Source organism: Nuphar pumila, chromosome 2 (assembly GCF_984573655.1).
Source record: "Nuphar pumila chromosome 2, dmNupPumi1.hap1.1, whole genome shotgun sequence".
Lineage (NCBI taxonomy): Eukaryota > Viridiplantae > Streptophyta > Magnoliopsida > Nymphaeales > Nymphaeaceae > Nuphar > Nuphar pumila.
In genome coordinates this window covers 11,356,029-11,380,391 of record NC_143250.1, presented here as the reverse complement: position 1 = coordinate 11,380,391, position 24,363 = coordinate 11,356,029, and the positions used below count along the sequence as shown (strand labels likewise).

At 36.4% G+C, this 24,363-nt stretch overlaps 1 protein-coding gene across 1 annotated transcript in view; it reads left to right on the top strand.

Annotated features, from left to right (window-relative positions):
• The window catches only part of LOC149844755 (polynucleotide 3'-phosphatase ZDP-like), a 28,966-nt gene extending 5,074 nt beyond the window's left edge, over positions 1-23,892 (top strand). Inside the window, exons 7-12 of the mRNA XM_089995253.1 lie at positions 11,889-11,965; positions 13,042-13,123; positions 13,274-13,390; positions 13,797-13,912; positions 21,963-22,032; positions 23,503-23,892. Coding sequence (XP_089851379.1) covers positions 11,889-11,965; positions 13,042-13,123; positions 13,274-13,390; positions 13,797-13,912; positions 21,963-22,032; positions 23,503-23,559 — 519 coding nt within the window. The 3' untranslated portion in view covers positions 23,560-23,892. The remainder of the gene's footprint in view (positions 1-11,888; positions 11,966-13,041; positions 13,124-13,273; positions 13,391-13,796; positions 13,913-21,962; positions 22,033-23,502) is intronic.
• The last annotated feature ends 471 nt before the right edge of the window (positions 23,893-24,363 follow it).

Sequence of the window (24,363 nt, the reverse complement as noted above, 5' to 3'; positions counted from 1 at the left end):
AGAATTACAAAAACAAAGTGCAAAAGCACATACAAGTCCAAGAGTGGACAATACAAAGGCACAAATACATAATATAAGCACAAAAGTGCAAAAACACAAGTCCACTATGGGACAATACAAAGAGCCAATGAAGGGCAAACAAAAAAAAATATTCTTTATTGAATATATGCATGAAAAAGCATAAACTTATGCAAATTATGTAAGACAATCAATCATGAAATAACTCATGCAACTAAAGCATAATGCAAAATGCGTGAAAATATTTTAACAACCATCTCTCATAAAAGAGCAAATGAGTTTAGGAAAATTTATGAAGACATTAAAAATCTCATACATCATACTGAATGAATTTTGTAAATCAAAACACTGGTCTGACTATCACAAGCAATTACCTCACTAGACCTCCTATCTTAAAAAATCAAGTATATCAACGACTAGATCAAGAGCATAAACATAAAGCCACTATTGGGCTAAAGATACTTGAAGGTGTGTATAAACATTTTTTGTCTACATATAATGACACTCAAAACAAGTCTATCGGCAACTAGAACAAGAGCATGATCATAATGCCAACAATGGGTTAAAATCATACATGAAGGTGTGAATAAATATCTCTTTTCTACATATAATGACACTAAAAAAACAAGTGTATCAGTGACTAGAGCAAAAGTATAATCACAATGCCAACGATGGGCTAAAAACACACAAAAAAATATGTGAACAAAGATCTCTTGTCTACATATAATGACACTTAGATAAAAGACATAATAAGGAGAAGACACTTAGGATAAAAAAGCGTGTAATGGAAACACGCAAATGTTATCAATAAGAATATTAATTTTAATCATATTTTGAAACACCATGTTTTAAAAAATAAATAGCCATCATTGATAAACAGAGTTATAAGCATCCATAATAACAATGACCATACAACAAATGAGTGATACAATACCTTCAGATTCAGAGATCAAACAGCTCTCAGTTAGAGCCAAACCATAAGTTGAGAATCTAAACTGACATAAAATGAGGTGCACACAACTCACCCCAACAAACATCTTTGAATCATGAAAAGCATATATGGATTCATAGGCCAATCAACTTTCAATCTGATCCAAGACTGGTGTCAGCACGATATTCACAAACTTTGATAATTGTAGGTTGATAAGATGATTTGAGGTGCACACATAACTTACCTCAACGGCTAACTCAGAATACCAACAATAATGAGTTAAGAGGCCAATCAACCATCAATCAGACCCAAGACAAGCGACAACACGTCACTCAACCCTTGGAAATCTAGATTGATAAGATGACATGTGCCCATATAACTCACCTCAACGGCTAACCCTAACCCAACAACAAGGCCAAGAGAGATGATGCATCATATAAAATTCTGTGATGGACAAAATCTATGTCATAAGAAGACAATAAATACTTACGAAAATCAATTTTCAAATAGGCGAGTTCATATCAAATAACCAATTTGAAAACAAAAGTTTCAAATCAAATTGCATAAAGGTAATAAAAACCTTTGCATGAATAAAATGTAATCATATGCACAATAATATGTCAATTGATGCAATTATATGTGATACATGAGGACCATGTTTGACAAATTTGAACAAACAAGCAATCAACAATGATCATGCTCAATTTAAGCAATCAACACAGAGAAGACAAAATTTTTAGATTACCTTTCATAAATTTGCCAATCTAGGGACATGTGCACCAAGGCACAAATATCAAATAACTGGAGACAAGAATAATAGTTTTAAGAAGCTTAATCTAAATCATAAGTTTACTTTGAGACAATGAAGTCACATATTTAGAGATTTATGAAGATCTTTCATATAGATGTTTAACACATAATTTTCTCTAATCACGAACTCACATATGTCATACAAGAATTTTTGCAACAAGTATAAAATTTCTAAGATTAATGATATAAAATATCAAAGAAAGAAACCACTACGAGTTGCAAGAGGTCATAAGTACCCAAGTCAAGAAATCATCAATGGACAAAACACGTAAAGTCACTTAAGACTCAACAACAAGGATTTTTAAAAATAAGTTTTAACATGAAAGAAAACAAGGTTTCTCAAAGATGTTCACCAAATCAACAAAGTGGACACTTAAAGAATTCCACCAAAGTATCAAAAGAACATACACAAGCCACACAATGGGCTCACACACTAAATCCACCCAAGGTTGTTAACACAACAAATAATATTTTATTGATGATAGGATAGAACCAAAGTATCCACAAAAACTCTAAACGGACAAACACAATAAGTGTCTAAGGACACACCAAACATGAAACATGAAGAACATGTAATTATAATCTTAAAATCCTTAAGAAATCACATATTCACTTAGTACATAAATTTTAACATGTTTTGTTAAAACAAAAGTACTACCATACTCAAAATATACTTTGAATCAACATGCTCACACAAAAGCCAACAAAACAATAATATATTTTAAATAAAGATTTAATTTCAATTAATTTGAAAAACATGTCCAATTTTTCAATATAACATACAAAAAAATAATTTTTGAAATTTTACCATAGACACTTTACCAAATATAAAACACATACCAGAATGTGATATCATCGAGTTCGAGTCATTCACCAATTAAGGGTTTTCTTTAGAAGAATAAACACGAACAAGATACCAAGATCAAGATGCCAAGCTTTGATACTATGTCACGAAATGACACGGATCTCAATGCACTCTGGAATGCATCCCATGGGCCAATAATACAATGTAGTTAAACACAATTTCACAATAGAAATACCCATAAATCACAAGAGTTAAAAATAAACAATTTCATTAATGATGCAATTCAAATAATACAAAAGAAATGAGAATTATAAAAGAGCCTTACTACAAAACACTCATATACTCAAAACCTAATAAACTACCCATCACTCTCTCATATCTACAAAGGCACCCACCCATCCTTTATATAAGAGGAAGGAGAGGGATTAAAAGGAGAGAAAGGGGGACCAATCTAGCTGTTGGACTGAGTCCACCGGCTAGTTTGACTAGCAGTTGAACCTATTTCTAGCCGTTGGACCAGCAGTCCAACATCAAACCATCCCCAAGTCAACCAATAGCTGACTTGGGCATAATATATATATATATATACATATATACATATATAATATTATATACATATCTTTACAAAGTCATCAGAAATGGAAGAGATTGACGTGCTGCATATTTCATTTGCAACAAGTAGTTGTTTTTGCGTTACAATACAAAATAAGGTTATATAATTTTATCTTCTTGTGAATACAATAAATAATCTGTTGTTATTGGAACCAATGATTATGTCATAAAGGACTTGATGATTAGCCTGTGGTTTTTTAAGGGAACAATGGTTTGATCCAGATTATTCAAATATAGAACCAATGTTATAAGTATCGTATCATTACTTGTATTGGTTGAGCGAAAATTAGCCTGCATTGTATCGTATCGTAAACGTATCATAAATTTTTAATAAAAAGCTTTTAAAAAATAAAAAAAAATCAGAAAAAATTAGCAAACATTTTAAAAAAATCATAACACATGAAACAATGATGAATTGCACAAAATACAACCATGAAATCACATATGAAGCATTTGTCTCTATGAGCTACATAAGACTCTTGCAATTAAGAACATGCCGCAAGACTCATACTTTCATATTACATAAATAAAAACAAAATGTTATATAAAATCTCAATAATCTCAATAATCATAATCATCATCATCTTCTTCTTCTCCTCCTGCTAAAATTAATAAGAAACCATGCAGAAACCATGCAACTGATAACTGACAATGTAAATAAAAGGTAACTACATAATTTAAATTTTAAGCACAATTAAATCCTTAACTAACAATATTAAATTCACATCCAACTTGTACTAAAATATAACTAAACTATTAAGAGTTCATGGTAACTAAAAACATTACCTTTTAACCAATGCCTTACATGCCAATCTTCATCTCTAAAGTTCTAAACTATAAAGATCTTAAAACTAAACTATCTTCTAGAACTTATTTGCCAAACATTAGGACAATATTTCTTCAGTGCTGCATCCAACTACCGCGCGATGATCTCTTTATCTTTGGCCATTTTTTTGGCAAGTGAGTCATCATCATCATCTTCAGAATATGTAACAATGGTTGGAAGTTCTTCTTTGCAGTTTTGCAAAATTCTTCTTTGGATTTCTTTTAGTTCAACAATAACATCAACATGAAAACTGGCAGGAATAGATAAAGAATCACATGGATATATATTTTGACGAAGACCTGCAATATGTTGCTTAAATCTATGCAGTCCACCTCTAATAATAACACCATAAAACAAACATCTCAATGATGATCCTAGTTGTAGTACATCATCCATGCTTCTTTAATATTGTCATGCAAGATCATCTCTATGACATGAACGCGAAAATGACTTTGAAAGATATAAAATAAAACATAACCAATTAACCACCAGATTAAAATATAGGCATACAAATATTCGACAAGTTTATATACACATAACAAACTTAAGTCCTAGCAGTTTTCCCAAAAAATCTCAATAAAAAGCAAAGAATAGAGTTTTTTACCTTAACCCTTAGTTGTCATAGGCGCTAGGCGGAACTTAGACTGGGAGTCCCTAAAAAGGCCTAGGCGGGGCTTAGACGGACTAGGCGGTACTCCAAATATTTTTTTTTTAAAAAACATACAAAATATGTAAACAAACTACTAAAATTAATAAGAAACATGTATAAAATATAAAATCAATCAACAATAATCAATAGACAAATAATATGTTGTCGAACACTGTAAAACAATTATATTACATAATATGGTCAAACAAATTAAGAATAAATTAACAATTGAATAAACAAACCATACAACTAACAATGTGAATGAACAATATACAAAAAATAAAATCTTTTATACAAAAAAATTAAACAATAGGCATAATACAAGCAATAGAAAAATAAGAAATGAATAATTAAGTAATCAAACCATGATGCAACTTATAACCAGCTCAAAAAAGTTAAAGATTAAATGAGCAATTGAATAACCAAACCATAAAACTAACAATGTGATGCATTTTGCAAGAAACCTGAAAATCCAAGACACTCATAGTGGGTGTTTGGATGTATGCACCAACATCTATGGGATGACTAGTGGTGATGCATTTTACTCCATAGTGAAATATCCCAACTTATCCCAGTTTTTCTGGATAAGTAGGGCAATCGGGGAGGACTAATTGAAACAACACTTAGTGAATATTTCCAAATTTGGAGATTTGGTATTTCAATAGTCAGGAACAGTTCCCTCCATAACTTTCACAAGAGACTTCATGGAAAAGAAGAGATTTCCTTTATGAAATTAAAAAAAATAACCTCCAACATATTTATAGAAAAGTAACATCCAACCTGAGGTTCTATTCAATCCAAAGCTGTTTGGAACCATATTTGTCCTAAAAAAACAGTATAATCAATACTCCATGGTTAGCAAAACCATCTTTTTAATTAATAAATGCAAAAGAATGAAGTACCAAGATATTATATCATAATAGACTTACCAATTAACCCTGGAATACCCACTTGAAAAAACAAAGTAATCAAACCAAGTATAGAATAAACAGATTCATCTAGGAATGGAAAGGCCTTGTTACTTGGTATTCCAGCGCGTGCGCGCGCACGAGAGAGAGAGAGAGAGAGAGAGAGAGAGAGAGAGAGAGAGAGAGAGAGAGAGAGAGAGAGAGAGAGAGAGAGAGACCTTTCCCCCCTTTTATATGCCGAATGAGTCAAAGAAAAAAAAAGTGGACCGACCTAGGTAGCGACTAGGCGGTAATATAGGGCCACACCTCCCAAACTTGGTCGCCTAGGTGATGGGGCTGCGCCTAGGTTGCCTAGGAGACGCCTTTGACAACTAAGCCTTAACCCACTTTCTTGAGTGGAAATAAGGTGAAAATGCACTCTTACTTGAGAGAATTGCAAAAGCCCTCTCCCTTGTGCATTGTCCCCTAAATCGCTCTTACGGCTCTTAGAGTGCGTGGGTTCCCCTCTAATGGCCTCTACACAAATGGGGGAATCGACCCTCAAGAGATATTTAAAACCCAAAAAGTACAAAAGTAACTTTCGGCTTTTTTAAAGCATGCCGAAGGTGTATCGTACAATACACTCGATACAGATACTGTAAGTTTTCCTTCTTGTTCCTGTTTTGAGAAAGAGAAGAGAGAGAGAGAGGGAGAGAGAGATCGATGGCGGCTGTCATGATTTCTGTAAAAGAAATCGTGACCTAAATGTATATTTAAGGTTACATTACACTATGGATCCGGGTCTGGTATATCCAGACCCGATAACAAAATACATTAGCAAAATACATGATCTTCGGGTCGGATCCTGCAGATCCTGCACCTTTTTCACCCCCCCTCAAGTTGATCATGGTTTTGGACCATGAACAACTTGCTTTTAAGCATCCAAAAGCGATCCTTGGTTAACCCTTTGGTAAATATGTCTGCAACCTGTCTTTCAGTACTGACAAACTCAGGCTCAATCTCTTTTTCTTCAACCTTCTGTCTCACAAAGTGTTGGTCGATCTCAATGTGCTTGGCACGACTGTGATGTACTGGATTGAATGACATATTGATAGCACTTTGATTGTCACAGAGCAAGGTAGTGCGGGAGATCTTTTCTCCTACTTCAGTTAGAAGATGCCTGATCCATGTGACTTCGGCAGTGGCAGCAGCCATGGATCTATATTCAGCCTCAGTGCTTGATCTAGCGATAGCTTTTTGTTTTCTACTGCTCCAAGAGACTAAATTTCTTCCAATGAAGGCACAATATCCTGATGCAGATCTCCTTTCGTCGGGATCTCCTGCCCAGTCTGCATAACAATATACAGTAATTTTGTGCTCGTTTTGGCCATAGGACTGTGGTAAGTATATCAATACATCCCCAATAGTCCCTTTCAGATATCTAAGGATCCTCTTGACCGCTTCCATATGTCCAGTGCGTGGCGCATGCATAAATTGAGACACTTGATTGACTGAATAAACAATATCAAGTCTAGTGAATGTGAGGTATTGTAACATTCCTATTATGCTGAGATACCTGGTGGGGTCATCACACAGATCTCCATCATGAGCGCTAAGTTTTTTGATGAAGTACACTCGGAGTTCCTAGAGGTTTGCAGTCTTTCATGCCTGCCTTGCTGAGAACATCTACAGTGTACTTGTGTTGAGTGAGTGTCAATCCATGAGCCTGGTTATCAACTTCTACACCTAGGAAATAGCGTAGAATTCCAAGGTCTTTCATTTTGAACCTTTGACCTAATAAGTCTTTTATTTCTTGGATGTGGTCCGCAGAGTTTCCTGTGATGATAATATCATCGACATAAATTAATAATAGAGTGGTCACAGACTGGCTTTTAAAGATAAATAATGAGTGGTCCAGCATGGAATGTGAAAATCCATGTTTCTGAATCTCTGATGAGAAGCTATCAAACCAAGAGCGAGATGCTTGCTTCAGGCCGTAGATGGCTCTTTTTAGCCTGCATACATGGGTTTTACAATTTTGTTCTTGATATCCAGGGGGTTGTTCCATGTATACTTCCTCCTTCAAATCCCCATGTAAGAATGCATTTTTTACATCAAGCTGACTCAACTTCCATCCATGTTCAACAGCCAGGGAAATGATAATTCGAATCGTTCCCATTCTTACAACCGGACTAAAAGTCTCATCATAGTCTTGCCCTGCTTCTTGAGTGAATCCTTTTGCTACAAGCCTTGCTTTATATCGTTCAATGGTTCCATCTGGCTTGTACTTGATTTTGTAGACCCATTTGCATCCGACAACATTTTTGTCAGGTGGTCTGGGAACAACTTCCCATGTTCCACATTCATGCAAGGCTTGCATTTCATCATTCATGGCTTCTACCCATTTTATAGAAGCTGCTGCCTGGTAATACAAGATGGGCTCTTCGTCCTTATTGATGGCAGTTAAAAACAGTTGAAAATCCAAGGAGAAGTTGTTATAACTAACCCACCTGTCAATAGGATGTCGTATGCGGTTTGATTTTCTGACTGCAAGGGTATGAGAAGGAGTAGAATTAGCGACTGAGGCATGATCTGAATGGCTTGATGTTGTCGGTCTCTGTCTGGAATAGACAATGCCTTTGTATCTGCCCGGTACTTCCTCTGCATTCTGTGACCCCGACGCCCCAGTGTTCTCAAATACCTCTTCTTCTTGTTGCACGCAATCTGAGGAACATGTTTCATTGGAGCCAGCAAAAAGTTCTGAGCTTAGCCAAGGATAGTAAATTTCAGGTGACATATTCGTTGTGTCAGCTCCGTGATCAAAATTTTGTTCATCAAATACAACATTTCTTGAGGTTCTGATACGTTTGTTGGTGGGATCATAACACCTATATCCTTTGTAGTCATCTGCATATCCCACAAATCTGCACTTTTGGGCCTTGTCTTGGAACTTGTTTCTCAGGGACTGATCAATGCGCAGATAGCAAACACATCCAAAAACACGCAGATCATAATAACTAGGATAAGTTCCAAAAAGACAGTGATAAGGAGACTTATTTTCCAGAATAACCATAGGCAGTCTATTTATCACATGCACGGCAGAATGGAAAGCTTCTGTCCATAGGTTGACGGGAAGATTGCTGTCATGAAGCATACTCATGGCACTTTCAACGATATGCCTGTGTTTTCGTTCAGCAATTCCATTTTGTTGAGGGGTACGAGGACAAGACACCCTTCTTCCTATTCCGTTATTTTGAAGAAAAGAGATAAAATCACGGGATGAGAATTCCCCACCTCCATCACATTGGAAAAATTGAATGGACTCAGAAAATTGATTTTTGACAAGGGAAAGAAAATTTTGAAACAAAGAGAAGACTTCCGACTTATTTTTTATGAAATATATCCAAGTGTATCGAGTATAGCTATCAACAAAGATTAGATAGTATTTGCTCCCAGATCCAGAGGCAACTGGGGCGGGTCCCCATACATCAGAACAGATTATCTCAAAAGGTTTTGAAGCTCTCTTATTAATGGAATGAAAAGGCAATACATGACTCTTGCATGAAAGACAACTGGAACATTTGTGACTATTCTCATCCCTATTTAGACTTTCTTTTGGAATGAGATTATTAGATACAAGTTTCTCAATGAAATGACCTCCACAATGACCTAATCGACTATGCCATAAGAATGGCTTATTACATTCAGCAATACTAAAAACATTAGCTGAAGAGGATGAACACGACTTTAATGAAGGCTTTGAATTCAGGTGGACAGGACGAACATCATGACAAGGAGCTTCTTCAAAGACATACATATTGCCTCGTCTCTTTCCTTCAGCGAATGTTTCCCTCGTGCGTAGGTCCTTGACCTGCACAGAGAAGGGAGTGAATTCAACTGAAGCATTATTATCATCAATAAGTTTGGAAACAAAGACAATATTTTTCTTAATGTTAGGAGCATGAAGAACGTCAGAAAGAGTAAGAGTGGAATGTGACATGGGAATGACAGTTTTTCCAACATGAGAAACTGGATGGTGGGATCCATCTCCAGTGACAATCTTACTTTTTCCAAAATAGGGAATGAGATTAGAAATCTTACCTGCATCACCTGTTACATGAGTCACTGCCCCTGAGTCGACAAACCAGGTGCCTTCATCACTCTGCTTCAATTTCAACTCTGACAAGGCAGATATCAACAGATCTTTAATCTCTCCACTACTTGAGAACTTCTTTTTGTTTTCTGTCTGTGGACCCTTTCCTTTATTCTCTGGATTATGCCAACAATTCGCCTTGATATGCCCCTTTTTGTTGCAAAGGAAGCAGGTAGGAATGGATCTTGACCCCTGCGCATGAGTTAACATATTTGGAGTGAGAAGCAGACCGCGCCCTCCGTGTCCACTTCGCCCTTGTCCTCCTCGTCCTCGTCCTCTACCATAAGACACCCCTGTGGCAAAAACTTCCTGAGAATTTGTGTGGACGTGAGATTCCTCAGAGAACCCTTTCAGAGTCATCTCATACTGAATTAATTTTGCTCGCAACTCATCAAAGGTAGGAAGGGCAGGGAGACACAATAGGGAAGTGACGATCATGTTGTAGTCGGATCCCAATCCACTCAGAGTCTGTTGTACCATATCGCTGTCGCTCACCGCGCATCCTATAACTGCAAGTTGGTCTGTGATAGTCTTCATCTTGTTCAGATATTCCATGATGGTCATGGAATCTTTTCTCAACATCTGAAATTCCCTCTTGAGAAAAACCATTCTCGCCTGCGAAACTTGTGAATATGTTTGAACTAATTTTTCCCAAAGTTGCAAAGCAGTACAGTTGTCGGGAATTGCAACAAGAACCTCTTGGGACAAGGTGGAAGTGATGTATGCAACCACTGACTGATCTTTCCTTTCCCAGTTGAGGTACTCAACATTCTTGACATACACAATTGAACTTACTCCTTTGTCGTCTTTTTCTTCTCTCGTAACAAATTCGATTGGGGCGGAAGAGGTTCCATCAAGGTGACCTAAGAGACCTTGACTCCTTATAAAAGGAATGATTTGTCTCTTCCAAATCAAGAAATTTGAGGTATTCAACTTTTCAGAAACGAGTTGATTGAGAAAGCTTGAAGAAAGATTCGATTGAGAAGAATAAGGATCCATTGAGAAATAAAATTCAACAAGAGTGTTCACGAATTGCTTAGTCTCCTTTCTTTTCTTTCTTTTTTTTTTTTTTTTAAATAAACAAGAGACCGCAGGCTGTCAGATTCAGAAAAATATTGAGGCTAAACATTGAACTTTTCTTTACACTCTTGAAAAAAATTTTGAGATTAATGTGATGAAAAGAAAATTTCACACGTGAAATAAGTTTTCAGGTAAATGTAGAAAATGAAAGTCAGGGAAGAGGAACGTACAACAAAAACTGGTATATCTGGATATGCAAAACAGATACAAAAGAGAAGATCGGACAAAGAGAACAAATCAAGTGATACCAAACAAAGGCGGATCTGAAATAGGTATCGATTTGGTGTTTCACGTGAATCAATTTCAGTGATTCACGTGAAAAAAGAATCTACCCTTTTTGCACAGTCTGAATTCACGTAAAGAGGGTTTACGTGAATCTCAGATTACCACAAAGAGATCAAGCCCACGTGAGATGTGGGTCAGGTGTACATAAAATTTCAGGAAGAAGGAAGAAATGAGCCACGTGAATCTCAAGCCCACGTGAGATGTGGGTCGGGTGCACAGAAAATTTCAGAGAACAGAAATAAAAATGAAAAGAAGGGGAAAGGAAGAAAAGTAGAAGGGGAGGAACGAAAAACCTCAAATCTCCGATCATCGCACCTGTTGGAAACCTTCTTCAGCCCTCAAATGGATCTCCGCTTTGATACCATGTAAGTTTTCCTTCGATACACACTTGTATCACAATACGAGTGTGTATCGGATCGGTTTCTCCAAAAGTAATGATACATACAATACTGTATAGAACATGACTGATAGTTATCAGCCTTTTTTTTCAGGATCATGTGTTATGTGTTTTCTCCTTTACTTCTTTTTGTGGTCCTTTCTTCCTTACTGCTTCCTTTTCTTTTTTACCAAATATGCTGCATTAAGTGCTAAATATATTTCATATTTGGCGTGGCCATAAAGATCTTGAAGATGTGTTAGGGCATGAGTTTTATGATGGTTTACTTGCACTATCAAATTGTATTTGCATGTTTCTTAATGTTCCCTTCCTTTATTTGTTAAGCTACTCAACATTTCAAATGAAGTGTTTGTGAGCATCATTCAGAAGTACTATACATCTTTTGCTAGAAGGCATCATCTTTTGTTTGTCTAACCACTCTACCTGTTAACGAAGGATGATGGTCTTCGTGGTTCAAAGAAAATTGCGGCATTTGATTTTGATGGATGTCTTGCAAAAACGTCAGTCAAGAGGTATGCTGTTTTCTTTTTATCTCAGTATTGGTGCTGTATAATGTATTTCCTCATATCTATTTCATCAATCATTTTAGAGTTAAGTCTTTTTGACACTTTAACATGAAATGTGACTGTAGAAGTTGTTACATTATTGCCATCTGTATACTGTGTTTTTTCTAAAAGGTGCCCTTATATTTCCTGTTAATTCCTTGACTGCCCCATAGACTGTACATGGCTGAAGCAAACTGTGTTCTTCTGTCTGGCACACATTTTAGTGTCAGTATATCACCTAGAGAGAGAGAGAGAGAGAGAGAGAGAGAGAGAGAGAGAGAGAGAGAGAGAGAGAGCTGCTCACGTTAGGTGCTAAATGGATTTTTCTGCCCTTCCGGTATTCTTTTTTGCAGTTTCGACCCCATAAATGTGTTGGGCATGATTGATTTACGAGGAATCCACACCTGGATCATGTGTTTTCGATGAAAAAATGATATTTGGAGCCTTGAAAATTTACAAAGATTTTGGGCTGTTGATTTTTTGAACCTTATAAAAACCCACCCATGCGTCGGAATCGAACGCTTCAAGAGCTGATCCCTACAAAATCAAGTACATAGATCACATCTGTACGGTTAGAATTTATAAATAAAATGAAAAAATATTGAAAACCCCATTTAGCATGCTCATTTAGCACCTAACGTGTGAGCAGCTACCAATCACTATATATATATATATAAAATGTACCCTAACCATGCATTTTATGTCAATAGAGCTCTGTTCTTATAACATTGAAATTTTCTTCTTTCATATTGAACATGGTATTTCCTCATCTTTTCCTGCATGCTCAGATTGAACTGGTGGTAGTGATTGCTTGAAGATTCTTGTTCATCTTTTTCTAAGATAAATGAACTCATCAGTTTCCATGCTTTATGTCTGGTTCTCATGATGGCTATTTGCTGCTGTTTTGTGTGTTTTATATGTTTAGTTAGTTTGAGGCCTGTACAATTGATAAATGAAAATGAACTGGCTATTTGAACTTCTGGTGGTTAATGTAAAGGAAATCTTTTGGATCAATTATTGATGTATTTTCATTTTTACTGCAGAGTTGGAGCAGAAGCATGGTCCCTCCCTAATCCATCAATACCAGATAAACTGCAAAATTTATACAATGATGGATATAAACTGGTTTGCTACAATACTGGCTTCCTACATTTTTAGAGTAGACTAATCTGTGGCTTTGGTCATAAATTTATGATATCTTGGTGGGTTTTATTGAGATCCATCATTCTATCAAGTTCGAGTCATTAACATCTTGTAGTTTGACATTTTTCTCAGGTAATTTTCACTAATGAATCCAACATAGAACGATGGAAGAATAGAAGGCAGAAAGCAGTTGACTCAAAACTTGGAAGATTGAACAACTTTATCAGGCTTGTCAAAGTGCCGATTCAGGTTCTCCAAATAGTCATACTTTTGACTATCCCAGTCTGATTGTCTTCATTTTTCCTCATTTGTTACAGAGGATGCTGCTAAGTGTGCAATTCTTCATGTTGACTTCGTTGCTATTCTGTTTTGCATATACTTAACGTCTTAACCCTAATCTATTAGATGAACATGTGCTAAAATGTGAATGTGTGCTTGAGATGGATATAATGGCTTGGTGTTAAATTTGACCATGTGGAAAATTTCTTTGGACTGTTAAACAAGTGCCTCAGTGTAACATAATCTTGTTTAAATATCTGGTCAGTAGTTCTGGAGTACTTACAGATAATGTATCAATTTCATGAAATACATTTTTCACAGCGAAACTTTGAGACAAACCACTATACAATGTTTACTCCCATCTGATTTGATGCAGGTTTTCATTGCTTGTGGGATGAAAGGACCGGGTGACATGTTTCGGAAACCAAAACCTGGAATGTGGAGGCTAATGGAACAAAAGTTTAACTCAGGCATTGCAGTTGACATGGAACAGTTAGGCCTCTTTGTTTTTGTACTCTTTGCTCCCTATATTGTTTTCTTCTTTTTCAATTTTCTTTCAAATGCATTGTTTATGGCATGCTGGCTATCTCTCTTTCATGGAAGTTGCAAAGCCAAGTTAGAAAAATCCCAATTAATATCGTACACTATTTTTCTAGAAGTATCTGGCCAAATAGATGCGATATGCTGCACCATTATCTATGGCAAGCTCTATCTGGCTAGTGTTGACCATCTTGTTTTTTACATTTGTCAACAAAGTTGAAACTGAAGTAGCCTGCTCAGAGGCACTTAGGTTGCATTCAAATGTGATTTAAAATCTCATGCAAATGAGAGAATGAATCTCATTTGCACAACTAACCAAACATGTGATTTGGAATCTCATGCAAGCACAGATAACCAAACATGTGATTTGGAATCTCATGCAAATAAGAAAAGGAATGTGATTTGAAATCACATTTGAAGTGACTCTCATGTGATTCCAAATCACATGGTGGAATATGTGATTTGAAATCATATAACTTCAAATCACATTTGATTCCATCTCATGTGATTCCAAATCACATGAGATGCAACCAAACATACCCTTGAAGTGCCTTGATTTCTTGTGCACTGTATGCATTCTTAGAATTAGGGTTTTTGAATTTTCTGCAGAGAGAAAAAGAAGACAGCAGCGTGTAGGGGCTGAATAGGCACGATTCCCAATGTGCGAAATCATGCCTCTTGCTATTCCTTTTATATTGACAGCTCTATTAAGTTACATACTAGAAATGCCCTTTTTTACATATAATACAAAAGAATACTAATGAGGGGCATGAAGTACTCAAGCTAGGTTGATCCAAGACTCGAACCAGGTTTTAGAGAAGTTGCTTGGCTAGGTATAAATTTCTACGGCTTGAACTAGGCTGATGAGATGAAGTTCCCCATGCATAATCATTTGCTAAAAGCTACACAACCGATTGTAGATGATACAATTGTGAAAAAACCTTACAAACAATCAAGTTTTCAAATAACTTGATACTTCAAATGCTCAAAACATATAATAGCATAAAATAGCATTCAAATGCTTTACACCACAAAAGAAGAGAAGTGCATCAAATGCACTTTATTGATAAACATAAGGGGACAACTCTTCTTATTACACAGTTACAATGGGCTCAAAGCCCTTATTTATAAGGCCTTACAACTCTTAAAGAGTCGTTGGGCTATTCTCAACGGCTCTAATTAGAGCCGTTGGGAATCAGCCCAACGACTCGTATTTTAACTACTGTGTACAACAATCAATGGCTGACTGTTGTACACTGTAAAGAGTCAGCTACTGACTGTGTACAAAAAGAGTATATAAAAAGGAAAAATAAATAAAATGAAAAATTACAGAAATAAGAAAATAAAAAATACAAGAATATACGTATATACTTTAAATATTTATTTATATACATATACTTATGCATATACATACTCTTGTATTTCAAAGAGTATGTATGTATGTATATATATATATATATATATATATATATGTGTGTGTGTGTGTGTATTATTTTCTAACAGTCTCCCTCAAACTTATGGTGAAATCACCGAAAGTTTGTCAAGTAAAAAGTTGAATCTTGGTGAGCACAGTGCCTTGGCGAAGAAATCCACAAGTTGATATTCTGATGTCACGTTGGGAAGATCAATAGTCTTCTTTAAATATTCTTCACGAACAATCCATTTCTATATGCTTGGTTCTTTTATGAAACGTATGATTTCGAGCAATGTATATTGACCTTTAGCATAATCTTGTAGGATTCTGAAGATGAATTCCCATATCTGAAATTAGTTGTTTCAGCCACACGATTTCCATGGTAGTAGTTGTCATTGCTCTATATTCAGCTTCTGTAGATGATACTGACACCTTCTGTTGTTTCTTGCACCTCCATGAAATCAACGATTCACCTAGAAACACACAAAAACCAGTTGTTGAGCGCCTATTATTTGGATCCCCTCCCCAATCAGCATCATAGTATGCAATAAGATCTAAGGAATAGAAAAACTCCCTTATTTATTGTGCCTCTAATGTATATCACTGTACTCATATGAGCTGATATTGGAGCGTGTTGAAACTGATTGGCTATATGTACAACATGAGTTATGTCTGGTCTTGTAATACTTAAATACATAAGAGATCCCACGAGCTATCTGAAGGGGGTTGGATTGTTTAAAGGAACTCCATCATCGACTCATATCTTCATTCTCTCGGGTGTCAACAACTTTATCATCTGATAGTCTTGACCTGTTAATAATATCTGAAGCAAACTTTGTTTGTGACAATATGTACTCTCTGTTAGAGTATGATACTTCTATACCAAGAAAGCATATTAGGAACCTAAGGTCTGTCATTTCAAAAGAATTTTTAAAAAACTGTTTTACTTTCTTGATTCCTTCTTTGTCACTCTCTGTAATCAACCTATCATCAACATATAAAAGTAAAATTATAATACCTGCAGAAGAATTCTTGATAAATAAAGCTGTATCAGTATAACATGGTTTAAAACCATATCTTGTAATAACATTGTTAAAAGTATCAAACCAACATTTAGGTGCTTGTTTGAGACCATACAATGCCTTTTTTAATTTAAGCACTTTTCCTTAAGGAATTATCAATCCAGGCGGAACATCCGTGTATACTTATTAAGATTCTCATTCAAAAAGGCATTTTTAACATCCATTTGAAATATATTTCAATTTTTAATAGTTGCAATAGCTACAAGCATTCGAACAGTGGTCATTCTGGCAACAGGAGCAAAAGTTTCTTCGTAATCCACTCCATATTCTTGAGAATATCCTTTGGCAGCTAGCTTGGCTTTATGCCTTTCCAATGGTCCATCACTTTTGGTTTTTACTTTAAAACCCATCTACGTCATATGGTCTTCTTTTTAATGGGTAAATTTAGAATTTCCCAACTTTTAGTTTCTTTAAGAGCGTCTAATTCTATATGCATAGCTTTTATTCATTCGGGTAAATTTTTTGCTTCATTGTAATATGAGGGTTCAAAATATGAATGAATAGCTATAAGACATGCTTTATGTCTAGGGGAGAATGAGTCATAACATACAAATTTATTTGGAATTCTTGAGGTTCGTTGAGATCTATGAATGATGGTTTGTTCTGAAGGAATTTCTAATGCTTCATGGTTACTTTGATTTACACTTTCATTGGTTGCATTTTGATTTCTTCTAGTGTATATTATTTGTTCAACTATTGTTTTATCTTCAATAGGAGGTTCTACCTAACTATTTTCATCATTAGACAACAATTTAAACAAGAAAGAATAATCATAATTTATGTCTTGTGACGTGTTTCCTTCAAATCCACTTTCATTTTCAATAAAATTGGCATTTCTTGAGACAATAAATTTATCATTTTTGATATCATAACTTTTAAATCCTTTTTGTGTTTCAGAGTAACCAATGAACACACAGGGGATAGCTTTAGAGGATAGTTTATCTCTTTTATCATTTAAAACATAACATTTACAACCAAAGATTCTCAGTCTTTGATAGTCAGGTTGATATTTGAATAATTTTTCAAAGGGAATTTCATTTGACAAAGTTTTTGAAGACATCCTGTTTATAAGATATACTGCGGTTAATGCAGCTTCGGCCCAAAGATTTTTAGGAACATTTTTAGCAATAAGAAGGGTTCTTGTAGTTTCCATAATATGTCTGTGTTTTCTTTCTGAAATTTTGTTTTGTTGTGGGGTTTTAGGACACGATTTTTTATGTAAAATGTCTTCATTTTCTAAAAATTATTTAAACTCATTTGACAAATATTCTCCTCCATAGACAATTCTGAGAATTTTGAGCTTGGTTTTTAATTGATTTTTAATCATGTTATGAAGTTTTTTGAAAGTTGCAAATACATCTGATTTAAACTTAAGAAAGTAAATCCAACAATATTTAGTGAAGTCATCGATAAACACGACATAGTAGGAGAATCCTCCTTTAGAAGCAACATGAGCAGGACCCCATACATCCGAATGAACTAATTCAAAAGGCATTGAAGAGTAAAAAGTTCTTTGACCATAAGGCAATGCTGTCATTTTACCAAGTAAACATTCTTTACATTCAAAATTTTCTTTATGAAGATTTTTGGTAACAGGTATAAAATTTAATTTCCTTATATTTGGATGCCCAAGTCTATGATGCCACGTCCGTATATCTTTTGTTTGGGCAGTGTTACAAAATGATTCTTTTGGAATACAAAAAAATTCATATAATAGAGACCTTGCCTAGATCCTTCCCCAGTCAATTTCCCGGACTGACGATCCTGCACCCAACATTTACTTGATGAGAAAATGACATCATATCCATGATCTGAGATTTGAGAAACTGAAAGTAGGTTAAGATGAAGTTTTGGTATAAGTCTTATTTTTGGAATGTAAAATTTGTTATGTTTTGACAAATTATTTTTAAAAATTCCAACACCCTCTATTTCCAAGGCAGTGCCATCAGTAGTGGAAACAAAAGATGCATTCAAATTAGGTTGACATTCAGATAATATGGACTTATGTAGGGTCATATGAAAAGAAGCTCCTGAATCAAGAAACCAAGAGCACATACCAGGAGTAGAAGATGATGCAATGACCGCTCCTGAGGTAAATCCTTTGAGTAATGGTTGCAATGCTTCTGTCAGTTAAGACAATGATTTGGTGAGGTCTTTGAGATTCAGAGTATCCTCATCTTGTTTTGATGGTGCAGCGGCAATACATTTTTCTTGTGGCCTATATTTGTATCTAGGACATTGAGGCCTAATACGACCAGGTTCATTACTGTTATGACAAATGATTTTTGATTCTCTTCTATTCTTGCTAAAATGAGGAGGTTTATATGGCTTGATATAATGTCCTGATTTCGATGCGGCAAATGCACAATCCTCTTCTTAACCATTGCTAGAAGTAGCAAGCACACTAACATTTTTACTCATATTTAGCCTAGTTTCTTCTCTACTAAGAATCTCTTGAATAGGAGGAGATAAAGACGATAGCAAGAAATCTCTTGTTTGTTCAAACTCAAGTCTCAATCCATAGAGAAAAAAACGAAGAGTCTATCTTCTTTAACTTGAACTCTTCACGTTTCTATGCACTCACCTTCCTATTTGGGTTCAAATTGGGCAAGTTGGGTCCATATGGAAGATAACTCTATAAAGTAATCTCTTACATTTTTATCTCGTTTGATATTTTTAACTTTTTCTTAAAGATAATACTTGTGAGCCATATCTTTTTCGGTAAACATACCTCTAAGATATTCCCATGCTTCATTTGCCTTTTTGAAACATAATAGGTTTGAGACAATTTTTGTCTCAACTCCACTTAGCATCCATGAAAGAATTTTTGCGTTTTTCATTTCTCATTCATCCAATTTCTTGTAGTATTCTTACATGACTTTGTTTCTTTCGTCAAGACTAGTCTCAATCCCATTGTCACCTAATGTAATTTTGGGAGTAGGTTCAAGAATAATACTTTTTACGAATCTCCACGAACTTTGACCCTTGATGAATGTCTCCAACTGTCCCACCCAAATGTTATAGTTGCTTCCTTCAAGTTTGAACGGCGGAATAAAGTTGGAGTTGCTTGTGTTGTGTGGGAAAAATTCACCCATAGTGAATTAGAAGAAAAAAAATAATCACTACCGTGAAGGAGAATAAACATGCTTTTCGAGGCAGCCCACCAATGCACGGTTGATCATACAACAAGCTTTGATACCATGTGAAAAAACCTTACAAACAATCAAGTTTTCAAATAACTTAGATACTTCAGATACTCAAGACATATGATAGCATAAAATAGCATTCAAATGCTTTACATCACAAAAGAAGAGAAGTGCATCAAATGCACTTTATTGATAAACATAAGGGGACAAAACCCCTCTTCTTATTACACAGTTACAATGGGCTGAGATCCCTTATTTATAATGCCTTACAACTCTTAAATAGTCGTTGGGCTATTCCCAACGGCTCTAATTAGAGCCGTTGGGAATCAGCCCAATGACTCTTATTTTAACTACTGTGTACAACAGTCAGTGGCTGACTGTTGTAGACTGTGTACAAAAAGAGTACATAAAAAGGAAAAATAAATAAAATGAAAAATTACATACATAAGAAAATAAAAAATACAAGAATATACGTATATACTTTAAATATTTATTTATATACATATACTTATACATATACATACTCTTGTATTACGAAGAGTGTGTGTATATATATATATATATGTATATATATATATATATGTATTATTTTCTAACAACAATGAGAAAGATAACTTTAAAAGCAAGGTTGTCTTGGTCAATTAGGTGACCAGTAATTTCACCTTGTTGAGTAAGTTGCACCCTTTATAGGGTATTTGTAATTCATTCGCAAATATTTCCATATTGAGAAACATCATTGGGATTAAAAGTTACACCCCCAAATTCGTAACACAAAATTAAGGGCTCTTACCCACCACTCCCGACTAACCTCAAACTTCAACTATCTGTATTCATCATTGTCTCTCTTTCAAAATTGATTGATTGGTCAGTTACCACTAAGGCATAAATGTCTTCTTGTACTTCAGTGTACTGCAGAGGTGATACACTAGCATTTTCTGGTACCATTACCACCTAACTATGTGACATGGGTGCGGGGGTGCGACACTTTCAAAAAACTTGGGTGTGGGGGTGCGGCAAAAACATAAAAAATTATATATATATATATATATATATATATATATATATATATATATATATATAGGATTTAAAAAAAACCCAGGATTTAAAAAAAATTGGGTCGGACCTGGGTCGGGTCTGGACCTGACCCAGACTGGATATCCCACCCCGTGCTTTTATAAAGCAACAGAGGGGTTAGGGTTTTCTCATTCGAGAAAACCCTCCCCACCTCCGCCGCCTGCCCTGGTCTCTCCTCTCGTCCGACCTCCGGTCGTCGGCCGACCTCCGGTCGTCGGCCGACCTCCGGTCGTCGGCCGACCTCCGGTCGTCGGCCGACGGCTTGCCGGAGCGTTGACCGATAGCTTCCCCCCCACCCTCCTGTGCTCGTCCCTCTCCCTCTCTCTGTTACCCTCTCCTCCCCCTCGGTTTCCCTCCCTCTCGAGCTCCCTCAGTCACCGGAACCCTGATGAGCCCCACCGCTCGTTTCTCCCTCTCTCACGACGTTTTTTCGACAGTCGACCCTCCTCCCGCGGGCACCCTATTCGCCGACGGCTTCAGCGCCCTCCGCGGCCTTCTCAGGTAAACCCCCCTTCCCCCGAGTCTTCTTCTCTCTTCTCCTTCTCCCTCGACCCTCATGTTCTCAAGTCGGTGGACCAGAGCCACCATCGTGGTGGCTCTGGGTCTGCCAGGGAGGGTGGTGCTGAGCACCTCCCCTCCCTCGACCCTCCTCGTTTTTTTAAGTTCAAAAAATGTACATAAATGACCCTGGGTGCGTTGACCACACCCAGGGTCCCGTTGACCGCACCGGGTGCCGCACCCGCACGTGCACCCGCGTCGCATCGACGCGGGTGCGGCACCCAGTTAGCCGTGTCCCTGTGATTTAGCCACCTAATTGGTTGGATGGATAATGCCATCCTGCCAGTCTCTGGCCAATCTGGTGTTAGAAATGGTGCCAAACCAAGGGAGATTCTTTCCTTTTTTTTTTTCGTTTTTGGGTTAAGTGCAGCCTGAAATTGACTCTAAATAGTTAGCAAGGACAACTATGTGAAAAGGTATGCCATCACTGTTTTCCAGCTAAAGCAAGAATTGGTATTGGTAGTGTCCCTTTAAGATAGTGGAAATCCTAAAGGTTTCTGGCATGTGGCAGCTGTGTTTTTCTGTGGTTTATGTATCATAAGCAACTCTGCTGACCACCTAATGCCTAGGCAATAGAATAGGGTAAACTTTGGCTATTGGTAGTTTTGGGGTTTGTTTTGCTATATTTTTTTTCTGGCCACTGTCTTCTGCTTCCAACTTGTTGCTTATTACATCATGTACTTTCTGCAAAGAAATTGGCTTAAGATGCACTTTTAATTGGATTTCAGATCCTTTTATGTTGGAGATGCTGCAGGGAGAGTCAATGATCACAGTGACACTGATATTGGTTTTGCCAAGGTAGCATATTCTCTTCCTTTTGTATTTCTTTCTTCATGCTTGTTCATTTAGATGGGAGTAATTGGTTGCATGTGTTTTTTGATGAGGTCTAGTTGTTAAAAAGCTGTGTACATCCATCCAACTGCCAGTTTTCACAAAGTCCAATTTGCCTTTTTCACATTAATCTCTTCATCTACAATATTTTTTCATTTAGGATCCCTTGATCCATTATCTTTCCCTACCAATCCATATATCTCAACTAGACATATAATAAACTGAAACAACAGTAGGATTAGTCATAGAGATGTAAAGGATTAGATTTGTTTTAGATGTTGGGATTCCCAACTCCGATTACTTCGGTATTCCCTTAATCAAAGACATTCAGATTGAGAGTCCTACAAAAATCCTTCTACTGAATCTATAAAAATTAAAATCAGATCTGACCAAAATCCTTTGAAATATTCAGGTTTGGTCAGATCCAAATCAAAGTGATATCTGTTTGCTGTTATTTCTGGTACTTGAGAGATAGGATACAAGCAAGCATTGCGACTTCCAAGGTGGCTGAGTTGTTATTAGGATTTTTGAAAGCCATTCCTGGACATGTGCCTGGTTCAAACTTAAAAGCATCATCCTGTAAGAATATGATCAGATTGAATGAGAAAATTGAACCCAGATCCCAATCTAGCTGGATTTTAAAATTCAAAATTGAATGCCGCCAGAGTAGACAATCAGATCAAAATTTTTGAACCAAATTTCGTTTAGTTGGGTTCTGGTCAGTCGGATATCTGACACAAATGTGTATTGTTTACAACGCTAATTCTCAGAGCAAATCTAGTTTAAGATTTTAGCAGTTTGGGGGATATTTGTAAATTATTTTACATGGAATCCCTACATGCAGTTACGGTTCTCTCAGTATTATTATTTAGTGCCCTTTTACAGCCGTACTCATCCTAATGCAAATAATGGATGGAAACTGCAATAAATTTATGCAATACACAAGGGTTTATCTGGGCATTTGTTTATTGCTTGGCCTTCTGAATTTTGCTTATCTGGGATATGATGAACGTAACTTGAGTGTTCACAATACGTAAATTTGATGAAAAAGAAACAAAATGTTTGTATGACAGATTCATGTAGTTATAAGCTTCCAAACAAGGGTTGTGATCAGGTGATATCGAAAATCACCAATGGTGAATTTTCCAATATCCACCCTCATTATGGTGGTACAGAGCACCACATGGGGAGTCCTTTTAGGCTCCTCTCAAGGGCATTTTCGTACCACCAGGGCATTTTGGTGGTACAGACATGCCTCCGTGTAGGATGTGGTGGATATTGAAAATCACTAGTGGTGATTTTCAACATCACCTGATCCAAACCCTCCAAACAGGTGTGGGTTGGGTCGTATTACAGTTCTCTTTTTTGACATTGATTTATGACATGATACTATTTGCCTGACCTAGCACTCAGAAGTGTCTTGAAATATCTTTTCAGGCCATTGGGTTGAAGTTTTTTGTGCCAGAGGAGTTCTTTATGACGGAGGTTTCTTGATCCAAGTCGCAGATGTGCTAAACTTCTACTGCAACTGTTGACTTAGTTATTTTGTCCCACATTCTACCTTGAATTAGCCCAAACTGACAGCTTATGGTCGACTCAGCTGAGATCAGTGATCTGTCTTTTTGAATACTCCATTAAACTCTGGGAAGCAAAGAAGAGATCACAATGGTTCAAGGAACGGCAGATATGCTTCTGTGAGTTCAAGTACTTTTGTGTAACTGAAGCAGGAACGAATTAGCCTGGAAGGATTTATGATTGTATTCAGGTTTTGTTTTCATGTATAGATATACTTAAACTAAAATTCTAACTGGAATGCTACAAATGTCTCCATATTAGCAATCCATCACCTGCTTAAAAAGACCAGCATTACCTGAGACACCGTTTTCTTTTCTTAGGGCCTGTTTGGAATCTCGGTGCTAGGATGGGCGTTTATGCATTTGGTGTTCCCAAGGCAAAATCTTGGACAGACGCCAATAGTGGTCCCGTCGGGGCTAGGATGGATGTTTATGCATTTTGGATGGGAAGTGAGGCTCTTTCTCCTTTGTATTTACACTAAAGGATGAATTTGACAGCTACCACCTCCCAGATCCTCAACATTTTTCATGCATATCTGTTATCATCATTCATCATTCATGTTGCATTTTTTTTAAACTTATTTCTTGCAGAAATTTTAGCCAAACCCTTAAGAAAAGCCTACCCAATCTCTTCTTAGGATCTTCGTGTAGATAGATGGACATCCAACAATCTTATACCTTTCTTGATAAGCGCATGGATCATCTTAAACCCAGCATTTGTCTC